The 17064-nt window shown below is 44.5% G+C and overlaps 1 protein-coding gene across 2 annotated transcripts in view; it reads right to left on the reverse strand.

Annotated features, from left to right (window-relative positions):
* Positions 1–247: 247 nt before the first annotated feature.
* The window catches only part of UNC5C (unc-5 netrin receptor C), a gene marked incomplete at both ends in the record, with an annotated part of 246123 nt that continues 229306 nt past the window's right edge, over positions 248–17064 (reverse strand). For both annotated transcript variants that reach the window (XM_084263693.1, XM_084263692.1), the window contains 6 exons: positions 248–413; positions 653–831; positions 4565–4729; positions 4964–5113; positions 10280–10513; positions 12767–12935. In XM_084263693.1, the coding sequence (XP_084119819.1) occupies positions 248–413; positions 653–831; positions 4565–4729; positions 4964–5113; positions 10280–10513; positions 12767–12935 (1063 nt within the window). The remainder of the gene's footprint in view (positions 414–652; positions 832–4564; positions 4730–4963; positions 5114–10279; positions 10514–12766; positions 12936–17064) is intronic.

Below are 17064 nucleotides of genomic sequence, written 5' to 3' on the forward strand. Positions count from 1 at the left end.
ACATTAGGTTGATTTATATTTTCAAGGTACAACTTTGCATGATTTCTTTTAGATCCTGTGATAATGTACAAGGAGAGCACGTGTGAAGGTCAGGGCTGTTTTCTTTTTTTTCTTTGTTCGCTTGCTTTCTTCTCTGAAATGTCTCTTGTGTAACTCATTGGTCTGGGTTTTCATTTCAATTCTCGTTTGTAATAACAGGGCATTACCGCTCCCTGCGTCTGTCCTTCCTGTTCACACCAAAGCTGCATCAGTAATTTCCTTCTGCTGCCAAAGAAACAACGGTCTCGTGTCTTCCCATTTCTTCAAGAACCGCTGCCAGCATGCTCAGGTTGCCGTCAGGGAAATTCTGGGCTTCCCAGAGATCCAGGATCACCCCAGTAGGACTTGATTTTGTAGCAAAATAATTCAGATACCTGCAACAAGCCAAAAGGAAACTCATTTTTTTGAGCTGCGGGAAGGCTACCCAAATTTATGTGATTCCAGCCCATCCCCATTACTGGTGCTGTCAGGGTGCCCATGTCCCTCATCTCCTGTGCAGTCAGTCTGACTAATCTGTAGACACATCTGCTGTCACTCATCTTCACCAGGACCCTTTTGCACATACCTCCTGAGAGTCTTTGCCACCCAAGCAAATGTAGGCAGCCCCACTCACCTGTCCAGTTTCAGCTTGTGGGCCAGCATCCGCCAGTCATGGCCCCTGGTCTGGGGTGCGTCCAGGCTGCTGCACAGCTTCTGCCGTATCGGGAGGGGGATGCTGAAAGCACTAGGGCCTACTATGGTGGTGATGGTGCCTGCTGAGTCCATAGGAGGATAATCAATGCCAGAAGGTTCCTAAGGTTGGAAAGAAAGAAAAAAAAAAAAAAAAAGTACAGCTGTTTTATCACTGAGTGCAGAGATGATTGTAGAAGTGTGTCCTCTGAGATTCAGTGCTTTTACTTGCATTAAAGGGGGGTAGTCCTCCGCTAACCAAATGTTTATATTAGCTAAAAAAGAGAAATATTTATAAATGACTTTAGGTAGACAGCAGGTTTGGGATTCCAGTAGGGTTTTTTATTTGGTTTTGTTTAGTTCGTTGTTGTTTAGGTTGTTGTTTTTCTTTTAGGGGGAAGATTGCTATGGTTGGACAAAATTGAGCCTATCTAATTAATCATTTACTGGAAATAATGAAAAATCAGTCATTTTCTGACACATTTCAGAGCAAGCTGCTACTACTAGGGTAGAACAGGGCTCTCCTGCCTTAGTTGGCAGGAAGGAGTGCCTTGCTGGAAGCACCCTGAGGCCCCCACCCCACACAGAGACAGCACCAGGGTCACATCACTGACATCCCCCTGGCAGGAACTGTGCTCTCTGAAGCCTCTGATGTCAGGTAGACCATGAAGAAATGGTTAAAGCCGTTACTGGCACAAACTGATCTCTCATTTTCATGCAGCTTTAAGTCTATGCTAGAGATAGATAGCTGGAGCACGTGCACTTGGGAGGCAGCCATCACCCTTCTCCCCAAGACCAGCGGTGTATTCAAAGGCGGTCACAGCGGTGTTTCAAGGCGAAAGTCACCTCCAAAGCCAGCCTGTTCCCTGCAAGTACAGGGTTGCTGCTGTCTGATGAGATCCTGTCAGCTTGGAGGCTCCCCATGACATAGTTGTAAGGTAGCCCTGTTAGGAATAACAAGCTGTTGGCTCTTCTGGGCAAAAATTTTATCACTTCCTTGGCCTGGAAGCATTTAGCACCCACAGGTAGGTAGAAAGAGGAGCTCAATAGCTGGATGGACATAGGTAGTTGTCAATATGGATGGTTGAATTTGCTTAGGAATGATGAGGTGGTGTGGTGGCCCAAAGCCCCGCCAAACCGCATTGACACTGTCTGCCCGACTGTGCAGCAGGGACATTTCTCCCACACACAGCACTGGTCACCTCCAACTACCAAAGCATGTGATGGAATAAAACAGCAAGCATGTTCATGCCACTCAACTCCCTTCTGAATTGCTCTCTTTTGCAGCATCACAGGCTTGAGACTGAGCTGGCAGAATCAGGCAAGCTGCTTCATCTCTGTCTTTGCCCAGGTCACAGCCCTGGGCAGCCAGAAACACCCGTGCAAAAGATTAGTCATTAAACGCCAGTTTGTTTTCTCCTCTGAGAGCTGTCTTGTTGCTGTGTGTCAAGCTGGCAGTTAGGAAAGCCCTGTAAAACCTGAAACTGCCTCAAAACCAGGTAATGCCTGGCTTAAGCTGCCATCACAAATTCCCCAGGAAGCTTGTTGAAGATGCTCAGCCATGTGCTGCAGTCTGTGGTTTCCCCCTTTGAAAATGTACACGGAGATGGCAAGGGGAGAGCCAGTATCCGTAAGCAACGAACAGAATTGAACCTCTTCTGCCTCTACTCTTTTATCCACACCAGTTAATTCTCTTCAAATCTATATACATATATACACATATACACCCAGCCCTTTTTTTTTTCATTTTAGGCTATCAGTGAAATGTCTAAGCAAAGAAGGTTTATGCCACACTGTAATGTCCTCAGTTAACATACCCAAAGCAGTCCCAAATGTGGCAAACCTACTTGGGTGCCAAGGCCCCACATCACAGACTGGCCACCCCACGGCTTCAGGCAAGGAGCTACTGTTCTCCAGGTCCATCAGGCTGCAGAGTGAGCCCAGTACCCCGGGTCAGTACCAACAGCACAAGATAAAAAGTAGGCTTAAAAAACAGTGGGACATCTTTATTGCACTCTTCCTCTTTTCTTACAACTGTGCATGTTTTGGCACTCGCTGCATTCGTATTTTTGAAGTCCCACTGGAAGATGCTGTATAAAGCCACAATAAGACAGTTTAATCTGCAGAAGTTTTACAACATTTATAGGGGACAAAAAAAGAAAGCCCATAAAGGGAGGATGCAGAAAATGTGGTACTATATTTTTACCATGGGGTGACAGGGGTAGAAGTGGATCCAGCAATGAAGAAAGGTCCTGCAGTGCCTAACCACTAGCTGTCTGTCTAACCCCACAAGAAGGGAATAATGTGCAGAATCTGAAATCACTAGAAGCAAGCCAAACCAGACACCACCTGAAAGCAGGGATGAAAACACACCCTTAACTGTTCTACTTAGTCACCAGAAGAACATGTGAGGAACTGCAGCTAACATTTCATGATGCCTGGTCTGGTGTCTTTATCACATCTTCTTTTTACACCTCTAGAAGCAGTCACATCGGTTTCCAGATTGCTGTTACTACACTTCCAGGTAAATTTTATCTTCAGACCCACTGAGGTTTAGTTTTGGGTGATTTTAGTAACAAAGTTGACAAAATGCTGTATGCCCAAGGTCCTCTTGTTCCTTGCTTGGGCTCAGGAACATCACTACATGTCAATCAAGAGGAACAATTTTGCAGCAGGCAGCCATGATAGCGGCGGTATTATTCCCTTCCTCTATTCATCCCTGAAGAATGGGATTGCAGCACATGACAAGAATATTATCCTGTTCCCTCTGAATTCATTACCAGGCCCTATTACCCACAAGCAGCTGAAGATGATTATAGTGTATACTTGCATTTCATTAAAGTTACTCTCAGTTCTTTCTCTTCTCTGTGAGGTTAAATTAGAGAATACCTCAATGCAGCACTTATTACAATAATTGTTTATGATACTTGTTTTACCATCTGTCTTTAATGCTATGTAGTTCCCAGATGAATATGTAACTTTACATGCACTAACCCAGCAGATGTTATGGGTAATGGTGCACACCGTCAGAGCCCTACAGCACAAGTAACTTTTGTCTGCGGTTTCCCAGCCCTTCCCCGAGTTGTCCAACAGCAATTGCTGCTTGAGAACCTGCTCTTCATAGCCATCAAGGTACCAGGCATAAAACCCACTCACTGAAGTCAATGCCACTTTACACCCAAACGTGTTGCTTGGTCTCATGCCTAAGCCTGACTGCACGAAGGAGCGAACATTCCACAGTTGCTATATAGCACCATCAAAGAAGTTCCAAAACTACTTGTGATCATTTTTCTACTAGAAAATGTCAGCCATCAAAAGAAAAACTGTCAAAGATAATAGCCAGGATTTGTAGCAGTAGCATAATCAGAGGTGAAAAGTCTATCGCAACTAGACCATTTGATACTCCCTACTGCACAGCAGTTATTACGTGGGATCAGAGTGCAGTGGCTTGTGCAAACATGTGGCAATGATGTTTTCCTATTCTCCTTTCTCCCTCTCCAGGGAAATGATCTTGTGGACTGCCAGGAAATAGGACCACGTAGTACCTTGCAAACTGCCTTAGGGAGTGGTAGGCAAAGAGATCCTCCACATAGACACAGAAAAGTGGCACTAGCAGGGCCTCCAATAGCTGCCCTCCTTTATCCCTTGAAGGTTGGATGATCCCTTCCAGATGAGAGAAAATAAGGGAAAATGCAACAGGAAAGAGAAAGCAATGACTTAATCCACCCCTTATGTCCATCCCAGAAGTCAGGAAGAAAATGGGAAGCACTAAACATGTAGCAATGGGAAAGGAAATACATCCTTAGACCTCCCACATTCCTGTGGTCAGAGAAAGAGGTGCAATGACGTCATTTACCTCTGAGACAGAGCAGTTGAGCTGGAAGATCTGCCCTTCTCCTTCAACCTGCCGCACACAAAGTTTGCACACCAGCTCCAGGGTATTCAGGCTGAACCTTTCCAGAGTGAAGGTGCAGTGCAGGTTCCTCTGGCACCCACTCCAGATGTGGTAAAAGGGAATCTCCTGCAGGAGGAAAGCAAGAAAAAGCATAGTTAGGGGTGTGCGAGACCATGGCGTGGGTGCTATATGGCCAGAGACTGTGGGCTCCATGCTATTGTCTCTGCAGACATCCAGGGAAATAAAATGCCAGCAGGACTGCATCCTGGTACTTGGTATTTGTTTGAACACCCCTGCGTGTTACGACATTTTGTTAAACCTCACTGCTAGGATCTAATATGAATGGTTTGTGAAGCTCACCTGGTATTTAGCCAGCAGTTTGCTCTTCCAGAGAGAGTGGGCAATGTCATGAATGGACAGGCGGAGGTTGTGGGTGCTTCCCTTAAAATGCAAAGCTTTGGGCTCCTCCAAAAGCTGCCCGCCCATCTGCCTCTCGAGCTGTAGAACCTCCTGCAGTAATGTGATAACAAGAAGAAAGTGCTCAGGCTTCATCAAAACAGCACACTGGGCTTCTGATTCTTCAAAATCAATGGCTGTACAAGCTATAACTTGTGTAATACCCCCCCCCCCCAAAAAAAAAAAAAAAAAAAAGGCACAGTTGTGTTTCCCCGTGAGCCTGAATTGCACTAGTGGGTCTGAGTATAATCCTCATCATACAGCAGAAGGGATGCAGGCACCCATGTCTCCTTTGGGAGCCACAGTTATCTGACACATCCTGTAAGCAGAAAGCTTAATTGTATGCAACTATATTGAACAGAATGACTGCATACAGGCACTGCTTGAAAATGGAAATATAGTGGTCCTTTCCATCGCTCCCCAAAGAGGTCATCTAATGGTAGCTTTACTATTTTTCTTTTTGGAAATTCTTACTTAGGTCCTGCTGATATGAGATCTGTGCATATCTTTTCCATAAACTTGGGGCTTCCTGGAAAACTGCTCTGTGACAGAGCAGTACAGGAGGTGACAGATGCCTATTCTGAGACTAACCATCAAACAGGATTGTAGAAAGCAATGCAAGACACTGTGATGGAGTATTTTGTACATATGTATATATAGGTTCAGGGCTACTAAAATACTGATCTTGCAATTAAAAGCTGGTAAGCCAAGAGTCTTGACATTTTCTGCAGCTAAAAATAAATACATACCTATAACTTATGAGACGACATTGCCTACAAACATCCTAAATGTATGTAGCCCACGTGAAAGAAGCAAGTACACAGGCCACGAAGTACACGAGCCCATTAGAAACCAACACAGTCAAATTCAGTCATATTTAATTATGAGAGCTCACCAACCAGACTCACATGGCCAAAACCAATCATGTACCGAGTAAACATGCTCAAGGAGTACACAGGCACATAAGACCAGGACGCTACCCCAGGCCAAATAAGGAGCCTCCGTTTTAGGTAAGTGCAAACCAAGCTACTCTGCATCACTTTCAGGATCTAGTTAGCATAAAAGAAAAGCCCCTGCCCCTGGCGAGCCTGATACCTGGCAGATCCTGATGCTAAAATGATGTTCGTTTATCAGCCATTAGAGGAAAAGAAACAAAATTAGGAAACCTTTTAGATTAAGGTTATGCCAATGAATCAGTTCCAGCTTCTTTCCAGTGTCCCCCTAATTACCTCGTCAAGAGTCTAAAGAGCAATCGATAGTAATTATCTGATTACTATAGATCTTCATTATGTTCAAATTACCTCCCCAGAACGGCCAGAAGATGACGTGCAGCACTGTGTGAGCTAATTGCAGAAGCCACCTCTCAGGCATGCAGGGCATGGGGGCCAAACCACTGCTCCTACTCATGCAGTGCTGGCCCTGGGAGCCACACTTCCTGGGGGAAAACCATCCCAGCATGACGCCACACCATCCCGTTACCAGATCTGGGGGTCCAGTTTCAATATGCCACTTTGGATAAACGCCCTTGTTCACTGTAGCCCACATGCTCCAGCTGGAGGATGCCGAACAGCCCATACTTCTCCCATCCCAACTCAGCTAATTAATTCAGAATTAATTTGCAGTGATGACTTATATAGCCCTTCAAACCTGTAGTCTGGCTCTAGCCATACAGTATTTTATTTAGAGCAGTCCTTATCCCTCTGGTTGGCACCTCTGTGCTCTCCTGAGCCAAAACCTGTGTTGCGTGTTGCTTGCCCCATGCTGAGGAGGCTTCAGCCACCCTCCCCATTGTCTCACTTCCCCTGTGAGCTGGGACTTATGCCTTTAAGCCCTTACTAGGAGATGGAGCTGTGTAAGGCATCACTCTATCACCAGCACCACCAGAACAGCCACAACCTGTACTGGAAAGGGCTTCTGCATAAATGGCACAAGCAAGATGGCATTCAGTCTAAGCTATTGCTTTTCTTCATTAGAGGAAAAATACACAATAAATAACTGAGAGATCACATGCCCATTGTGCCTTTTTTTGTTGTTTGCTTTTTTTTTCCTTTCAGGATAGTTTCCCCACAGCATGAGGCAGGTTGTGGATTTTTTTTTACAGCAGACTAGCTTGGGAATCCCCTTCAAAGTGCATAACTAGTGTTTAAAAAGAAAGAAGTGCTTGAGGTCACAGCTACCCTTGCCCTTCCCCAAAAAGTGTTTTTGTGAGCATCCCATCTGGCCCACTCAGGATCTTGTGGGGCAAAGGATGACGTGCATGTAATCTGTACTGACAGATCTGATCCACAGCCCCCAGAAACCCTGCTGAGCCAGTCCCACAATAACCAAGCCCTTATTCATGGTACTTCATTACACTTCCTTACTGTTTTGTGGGCAACAGCAGTTTGGCAGTGAGTGCTTACTTTGCATGATGGGAGGAAAAGCCTGCTGGATAAATACTGCTCTGTGTTTTCTACTGCAACTGCTTGTCTTTCTTTGGCTGTTAGGACACATTCAGCATATGGTGCACTTGTTCCTAGTTGTAAATAATAACATAATGCATTTGGTTGCCTATTAAAACAAACACACAATCCCCTACAAAGCCTCTTTCAAACCTCAGACATCTCAATGTGGCTACATCTCATGCTGCAGCGCCTTGCCTGAAGTAGCGAGGCCTGAGACACCGAGACGTTGCAGCTGGTGCCTCACATGTTGCCTACAGCATTTCCACCCTCTCCAAATTACTTTTAACCTCAGGATCTGCTGGTCCAGCCCTATCTGCATACCTTGTCCCGTACAGCCAGCAGTAACTGCCTCTTCAGTGGCTTCCCTTTGGAAATACAGCAGTGTCAAGGACCTTCTCCCAGCACGGCTGGGGCTTTTGTGGTGCCAGCTGCTGTGAAAGCATGCAGCAAACACACCAACCTCTTTTTTTCTTTCAAAATAGCCATATTTTGAGTCTACAGAACATCTTTGCAGTGCTGGTTAGACCACACCGGTTTGTGCACATCAATCCATACTCAATCAACCCTTTAATCTACAGCTAGTTTTACTAGGTTCATTTTTCTTAAACCTTCTCCTTCCTCAGACCTTGTATTTCCAGAGAAGAACAACTGATACATTCACAAGTTTGTGTCCAGTGACTACATGTGCTGGTCCTCCTGTAAGACAACAGGTAGCTGGGTCTTGTACCCCATGGGTCACCTTCCAGTCTTGGGGTAGATGTTTGAAAAATGAGACATTTAAAGTTATACTAAAATAAACTAATTAAAATTAAATTAAAATTGCCAGAGGAGAGGAAGCTCAATCCACCCGTCTCCTCCAGTTTGATGCCAGTGCCAGCAATAGATGCTCAGATACAGAAGGATCACAGGTCAGCATGAGAGCACCTGAACCGTGGAACAAAGGATTTCCAGACACTGCAGCCAGCCAGTCAGCTTCATCGGAGGCCAACTAAGTGCCTTACAAATTTGGTGGACTTCTACAGGGGTGTTGCAGTACGGGTGGATAGTGGAAGACCAACTGACATCTACCCAGTCTTGTGTAAAGCATTTCACACTGTCCCACAGGACATCCCTGTATCTAAATTGGAGAGATATGGATTCTATAGATGGGCCACTCAGCAGATAAGGAAGAGGCTTGCTCCTCTCCCAAACATTAGTTGAAAGATAGTCCCTTCATGTTGCTCAGCAGCTCTCCTGATCTCTTCTGCTATGGAACTGAATTGGATTAATTTTACCTCACAGCTCTCACCACAGTCTGTTAGAAACAAAGCAACAGCTCTTGAGTAACACCTAATTGGATTCTCCCAGCTCTGACTGCATTAGCAGTCTGTCCAAGGCCCCTCCGACTCACTTATTATTACCTCAGGCCTTGATGAACCCCTGGAAAATTGCATTACGTAGCACAGGCATAAAACCATCAGTACTTTTGGAGCTTGATCACTACAAAAGATCATTTTCACTTTTTTTTTTCTTTTTAAGAGGAAAACCAAGAGGGACATGATAACAGTAAAAATAATGGTTTCTACAAGACTGATGACACCACGCTTTGGTAGAGGCCGAGCTCCCAGGCCCTGTACACTCAAAAGTATGCTGAAGCCACAATATGCCTGCTTCAACCCTTATACTTTACTGCCTTTCATAATGTATAGCAAAAGAGGTTTCCCCCAGCAGAGCCTAGGCAGGCAGGTCTTCATATCAGGGAGTATTTGGGTGGAAAACAGAGTGCGCCATTCGCAGTGATGGAAATCACTGCTGCAAGAAACACAAACATCTCCCAGCCAGTGCATGTGGGTTTGAATCCCAATAATTCCCTCTCGGAGCTGAGGCAACATAAGCATATACAGCACCAGGATGACTCGGCTTAACATCAGGCTTTGAATTTACTTTGCAACAAAGAGGCATTTGGGAAGTGGCACTGGCTATGATTAAAGGAAAAAACTCACCCTTTAATAACCTCCATTCTTATCTGTACAGTTGGAACTATGTATTTCGTGAACACATCTATTATAAACACCATCTGTATAAATACACTTATTTATAAAGAAAAACGGCAAATACAGTTATCTACCTGCTCATCGGTATGTAGCAAGTGTGTGTCTGTGTGCCGGCCAGAATTCCGCAGCAAGAGTGAGGTTAGGTAGTTAGAGAAAGCAACAGCTTTGGTTTATTTTAGTTGTGAATTTCCAACACAAAACGCTGCACACGAAGAGGTGTAATAAAGCAGTATGAAAGCAGGCAGTGATTAACAGCCAGGAAGCTTCTTTTGTCATTATCAACTATTTACAAAGAGGCATTTATATGTTTCCCCATCTCTGGGGAGCTGGCACTTAGCATTAAAAATAAATGAACAACGAATGAAGCTCCGCGTACCTTATGGCCTTTTAATAATGCAGAAATCTTAGGATTCAGGATATGATACAGGTAAACAAAGGAAAAAAGACTGGCGGGCAGAAAATAGTATGAGGCCCCTTTGTAGTGTGGGGGGTTAAACCACAAAACAGTGGCTTGTTGTCAAGCTCTTCTACTAATCAGAAAAATAATCCAGGGAGCAGGAATACATGGAGCAGAGAGTCCAGTCACCACTATGACTGCAGTCCTGCAAGAGCTTGAGAGGGAGAGGGAGAGGGAGAGGGAGAGGGAAAGGGAAAGGGAAAGGGAAAGGGAAAGGGAAAGGGAAAGGGAAAGGGAAAGGGAAAGGGAAAGGGAAAGGGAAAGAAAGCAAGAGAGCAACAACCACCTTCAGGGCATCCTGTGTGTCATCAAGGCAGTAGACCCGGATGCTGTATTCCAACGAAGAGCAGGACAGTGGTCCAAAGATGGCCAGTTTGAGACGTTTGGCTGCTGCTTTGGTGATTGACTGTCCCACCAAGGCATACGTGCTGAGGGTTTCTGTCAAGATATGGCAGGCCTCAGGGTCCAGCTGGATATAGCATGGAGTGGTGAAGTTTTCCTCCCCAACCACCACCACATCCTAAGGGAGAAAGAGGACAAGTTAGAGCTCCTAACCCCTCAGAGCTGCTCTCCTTTGCAAGAGCAATGCCCCTTTTAAGCCTGGTTGATGCACAAAGTCCTTGCTGTTTGCACCTTAGATTTAAAATTCCTGCTTCCATCTTTTCTCCTGCATAGGCACTGGGTGGGGATGATTTCACTGGGGTACTGGTGGTGATGATGGTGGTAGAGACCTCCTTCTGTCCTCACTTCTCTAAGGATTGTAACTCTTTCCTTTGGGCCCTGCAGAAGCTTTTAAAGCCCTGGGCAGAGTTAGGCAAATAATGAAAAAGACACCAATACTTTGTTGAAAAATATATTGCAGAACTAATCGGTGACCTCACTTCCGAAGCATAAAAATATGGAGTTATAAAAACTCAAGGTACCTCTACAATGGTCTAATACCACATCTACATGAAATATCACCTGCTGCTTCATCGGAATAATTCTCCGTGACAAGACTGCAAGGCGAAGAGAAAAAAAATACATACAGCCCGAATGCAGACAACCTCCTCACCCTGTGCGTGAAGGAAAACAGCTCCCCTGCTAATTTCTCCATTCAATCCTGCATGCAATATCCTGCATGCAACACAAGATGCTTTGAACAACTTTGAGAGGCAGCAGAAGCGAGAAGGCAGCAGCGGATGACGGCTGCCTCTTGCAAAGCCACCACACACCGCATTACAGTTGGCACAGCTCATTTGTTTCACCTCTGCTGCCGGCAGATCTGCAGCACAACATGCACACCAGGGAGCTGAGCAGTGCAGGCTCAAATAAAATGTAGTGTTAAGCTTGGGCCCATAGTCTCGGGAAAGGAAAATGGTCCGTGTTTGCAGGCATGGCACAATCCTTCTGGAGAACAGGGTGCTGCCACGTGGATAGCATCCCATACAGACAGGCCAGCACCTGGCCCTGGTGATGCTGCAGGGGTGTGAATGTGCTGTCTGCATGTGTGTGTTTGCCTGCATGGTTGGAAGTATGTGTGGGACTCAGTTTGGGGGGCTGCTCCACAAATGAGAGGAGGAAGAAGATCTCCATGAGATGGGCAGGGACCCTGTGGATGCTGTGAATGCTTCGCTTGCACTAACATGTGTGCATGGCTGGTGGAACAACCACTCTGCCAAGGGCCGGAGAAGGACAAGGGAGAAAATGAAGAGATGCCAGTAACACACGGACACAAAAAAGGAACATATGTGCTGTGCCAAGAGTCAGGCCGGTGGGGTGCAGATTAGTTGGCGAGACAGGCTCGTGTTTGCCTCATGCTTCCTCCCAGTGTAGGGGAGAGCTGGAGCCACAGGCAGAGGGACAAATGCAAGAGCCTTTCAAAGGTGATGCTGGACATGGTACTCTTGCTGCTGTCAGCCCAACTGCCTTCAAAAACCACCCTGCCCTCATTAATTCTACTGGTAGGACAAAGTGCCCTTGCCAAATTAATTATATAAGACCAAACTGGTGGCAGCAGGTACGTAGAAGGTGGGAGAGGAGGGCTTTGCCAGGATGGCTCAGCCTTGCTGAAAGCATCACTTTATGCTCCAGTTAGAGTGGTAGATCCTTCTGCCACCCTGCCCTGGGATATTCTCCTGCTGCACTACTGGCAAGGAACCACCAACCACCCCAGGGTCCCATCAGGCCTGTGTTACCCAGCAGTGTCTGTGCAGCTCCCCTGAGTTCCCAGGGTGCAGAGTTGGATCCTGCCTGCATGAACTGAATCAAAGGGATGCTCCACCAACATCTTAGGAGGGAAAAAGTAAAGACAAGACCTATACATTTTAATAAGCTGGCCAAGGTCTTGATGGTGAAGCAAGAGATAATTTACAGCAACAATTTCACTATCCTGAAAACAAACTATAAAGTAGGGGAGTGAAAACTAGTATGTAAAGAAGGTTCTCCTATTTTCCTTATTTCCAACCATTCCTTTTTATTTTGCTTTTTATTTTCTTTCTTTCACCACCACTTCAGCACAATATCCTGTCACAACCGAAAAGTCCCAAAATCCTGAAAGAAAAACTCTTTTTCATGGGAATTAGCCAGAACTGGGAGGCATCAAACTGTCCCAAGCCATTATCTTGAGCACTGGGCAGCTTAGACATCTGGTGCCAAAGGGCACTTCTGTGTGCCCGCAGCAGCCGTGCGTCTTGCACAGAAACCCCAAAAGGGTGGTTCAACAAGGCAGCTGAAGGAGAAGGAAGGTGCCCTGCACACACTCAGGATGCAGGCTAGAGCACCAGAGCCTCACCTCCCACGGCCCCTGGGCAGCCTGGTGCTTCAGCTGGATCTGCCAGTCCTCCGTGTTCGGGTCTGCACAGTGGTGCATGGTTAAAATGACAGGCCGGGTTAGCAGTGCTCCTGGTGGACCGCAGCTCACCACCGGCGTCAGCAGGGTTTGGCTGTCTTCTACTGGTGGCCTGACAAGGGGACAGAAAGATGGATACATTAAGAAGGTTGAAAAAGGGAAAAAAAGGTAGATTCAGGTATGTAAAAATAATAATAAAAAAATCCTTCTCTTAAAATAAACAGACTGTGCAAGGAAAGATTGGGTGGGGTTGGTTTTGGTTTCTTTCTTTGGTTTGTTTTTTCAAATGACCAAATGTTATTTTTTTGGCCAGGTATTCCTCATCCATTAAAATGCAGGTTTAGGTGGCAGGAAATTATAGACCACGCTTGCTGAGCACCCTCCACTCTGAAGCATCCCTGCAGACTGCCTGCAGAGGCTTCATCTCACCCACTGCTGAAACACAGCCACTACTGCCTTTGGCAGCAGCTGAGCAGTGTACAAAAATGAGTAGTGGCTCTTGTAAGCTCTATGTGTGAGAAGTATTTACTGTCTGGATAGCGAGAAGTGAAGAACAGAGGAAGAGAATTAACTAATGATCACGTCTGAGACCTCTTAAGTGGCCTGCAGCACAGCTGAGATGTGCAGTTGGGGTTCAGAGTGATCACCAAACCCACTGATACTCCATTTTACTTAAAAGGCATTCCGATCTACTAGAACTGCCATTCCAAATATGCTTGTGGGGAGCAGGTGTCACCAGCAGCGGGGAGAAGGGATGAAGGGATGGTAAGGAGCAGTGCAGAGGGGAAAACACAGTGGCAAAGCCTGAGATTTCTAGCGATAAGCTGCTCAGTGAAAAACACAGGAACTGTCCAGCACACTTACAGCCAGTCACCAGGAAGGGATGATATGGGAAATCATATAAATATATAGGATACATTGTATAGGGTGTGGTTTGTAAGATACTCTGTGTGTGCATGTGTGGGCATGCATGCATATGTGTGAACTATTCCAGACGAACTGCTGAGGAGTTTAAAACCAGAGGAAGCATGAGTGACTTTAACTATCCTGACATCTGGCGTATGACAAATACAGTTGAATGTGCCTCATCAGCTGCCTCCCTAAATAATACAGAGGACAAATTCATGATCCAGAAACCAGCGAGTGGGACATTAAGCATTTGATATGATCTGCACTTAAAGTCCAGATCTGCCCACAGGACCTCCCATCTTCTGCTCCAGCTAAGGGTTCAGTCCCTTGCTGCATTTACAAATACTTGTATTTACATCTGTGCTGGCTTCAGTGGAACTAGTTGAGACATCATTAAGACCTGTTTATTTCTGCAAGTCTGTGCCTTTACTGAAAGAAAGAGCAAAAAAGAGTATCTGTAATCTTAGATAATATTTTCAAGGAGACCGAATCAGTACAGAAGCTGTTTCGATATCCAATTTATTGCACCCGTGCTGGCTATTGCAGAGATAAATCCACAGACATATCCTAATTTTGCCCACCTTAATTCTCCCTGAATAATCCATTAATCCCACAGAAAATGAAAGATAAACTTTTGAGAAATCCTTTTTCACAGTGGGATAAAGGTACTTCTGTGAAGTGTCTCTTGGTGCTACAAATGTTGTGGGAGGTTTTTATAACACGGGGGGGGGTATGGTAAAATTTACATCTATGCAAATCAGTAAATCCAGATGATATGCATCTGTGGAAATTAACTGATGAGTTTACTAAATGACTTACCAATTGTTTCTGAAAAGCCATGAACTGGAAACAAACAGCTGCGATATAGCTGCCTTTCAAAAAAGATGTAAAATATAACAATCTGGACAGCTATCATGTATTATGCTGGTTTTTTTAGCCTAACAAGCAGGATGTAAAAGAAATGAAACACTACCAGATAGAGTACCTAGTCCAGCTCCTCTTAAACACTGTAGGGTTCAGATTCAGAAGATCAGGGATCACTGTCTTTCAAGACTGAACTGAATAAATCATTAGGCAGATTTGATTAAAACGTTACTTCTTTTTCAGACTCATTTACTTCAGGTTTTGTTGTGTTTATTTTTTTATAAGAAGGAACAAGAAGCTTAAAAAACACTAACAATTTGGTGCTGCTTTTCAATGGTCATCTACCTTGTGCACTGATGAATAACTGGACACTCACCTACAGTCTAATTCAAGAAACTGCCAAAAAATATAATGCCTTATGGGAAAAATCTTTCAGAATTAAAATGTTTGTCTGGAAAGCTACAGATACGATTGGCTTTAGACTTAATCATCTGGTTAAACTAACTTCATGTACAAGACTACTGATGCATGAAGAAAGAAGGAAAAAAATACAAGTTATCTTAGTTTTTTTGACTGAATTATAAAACCAGCAGTCAGAGGGAATATAGGAGGGGATGTGTCAGGATTGCTGTAAAAAAATGCATACAGTGCCTTTTAGGTGAAAAATGAGTTAAAATCGACAAGAATCTGAGTACTGCTGCATGGTGGGAAAAAAAGCCGAAAGGTCATTAAAATACTACAGTGCTGACACATAATACAGCCCAAAGTTGTGTCAAAGTAAAATTAAGTTTAGTTGCTGCTCCATGACAAAGTTTCATTGGTTGTTAAATTTTAGGACTCTGATGGAGGGCATGATTCCACGCCACAGCGTTTTATATCCGATTAGTACAAGTATAAAAGATGATGCAGAACACAAAGTCAAGAGGCACTCCAGACTGCGCAGTCAGCAAGTCAGATGGGAAGTGGATACAAGCATACAAAGGATGTGCAAAAAATAGAAAGGCTTCATATTTTTTTTCCTGAAGTTGGTAAGTAGCACCTTTTTCACCAGTCTTATGAGCTTTATTGCCAAGCATATGATACACATGCTCCTGATTTGGCTATGTAAGATAGAGTACAACCAGATGAGTGAAGGGCAGAAAAATGTGCCAGCTAAAGGCACATTTAGACTTTTCAGTCCCAAATTGCCAGCCAGACATGCATCTGAGTCCAGGGCCACCAAGTTAGGGAACACTTCTGATCCCAATGATTCTCCTCTACCACCTAACTCATGCAGATACTAACCCACCTCAGCTCTCCACCAGTTTGGGGACTGCAAGTGACCCAATTCCTTGGAATAAGCCTTTAAAAAATGAGTTATAATGAGCTGCAGAGAAGTTCTCAAGGAGAGGGGTCAGTGTCACTGAACAAGTGAAATCCCAGATCTGCTGAAGTCTGTGCTAAACCTCTCTCTGAACACTGCAAGGCCAGGATTTCTACTTACTGGAAGGCAATGTAATTATCAACACAATCATTAGATTTACAGATAACAGTAAATAAGGAATTATTTGAAGTAAAAAGGAAAGCCAGAAAATAATGCAAAAGATCCAGACAGGGTAAAAATATGGGTAGGAAATAAAACCCCATTAATCCTACAGTACCTCACATTTTCAGAGCAAAACAAGTTCCAAGCATAGTTATTTAGTAGCAAAGAAAAGCAATAAAAGTGAAAAAGATCTCAGGTGAGCTTACTGCAACTCAGCAGGCATCAACTTGTAATGTGACACCGCGGCAAAAAGCAAATCTGGTTCCTGGGGCTGTATGGGACAAGGCATGTCAGAGCATGCTGAGCTGATATCTCTTCCCTACCCAGTTCTAAGGTGACTGCAGGTAGCAGGGTGTTTAGGGACCTTACTGAGATCTCGTAAATAAACACCTGAAACCCAGAGGAATGAGGCTAAACTACTCAAAGGCACATGCAGTAGAGAGGTAACCTGTGACAACTGACAGGAAAAAGGAACGAACAATCCCTTGGCAGATCTTTTCTTATTTCTCACTGTTTCTAATTTCCATTTTAAAGCAAAAGGATTATCTTACTATAGCTAATGAGAATAGAAACAGATGCAGTAGACAAGATATATTATACAAAAGATATTAATCTTTCTGCTTCAAGGCACAAACCCAACACTAATTGATGAGATTAGTAAACAACAAATTCCCCTGAAGACAGGTTATTGTATAGTCATTCATTATGAGCAATTTTCTACCTTCTCCTTGGGCAGGTGATGCAGCACTGGCAAAGCCAGGATTCCAACCTAGATGAGCATCTCTTGTGATCAAGTACTGTGGTTTCTGTGTTACAATTCGCAGGAGATCCGGCACAAACACAGACTAACATGAGCATATAGAACAAGAGACAGATCTCCTCTAAAGCAAAAAGATCTATGAGCAGACATCTTCAAAATTGTTTCTGAATCTACTTTTAGGCT

This window comes from Gallinula chloropus (assembly GCF_964237585.1).
Source record: "Gallinula chloropus genome assembly, chromosome: 4".
NCBI lineage: Eukaryota > Metazoa > Chordata > Aves > Gruiformes > Rallidae > Gallinula > Gallinula chloropus.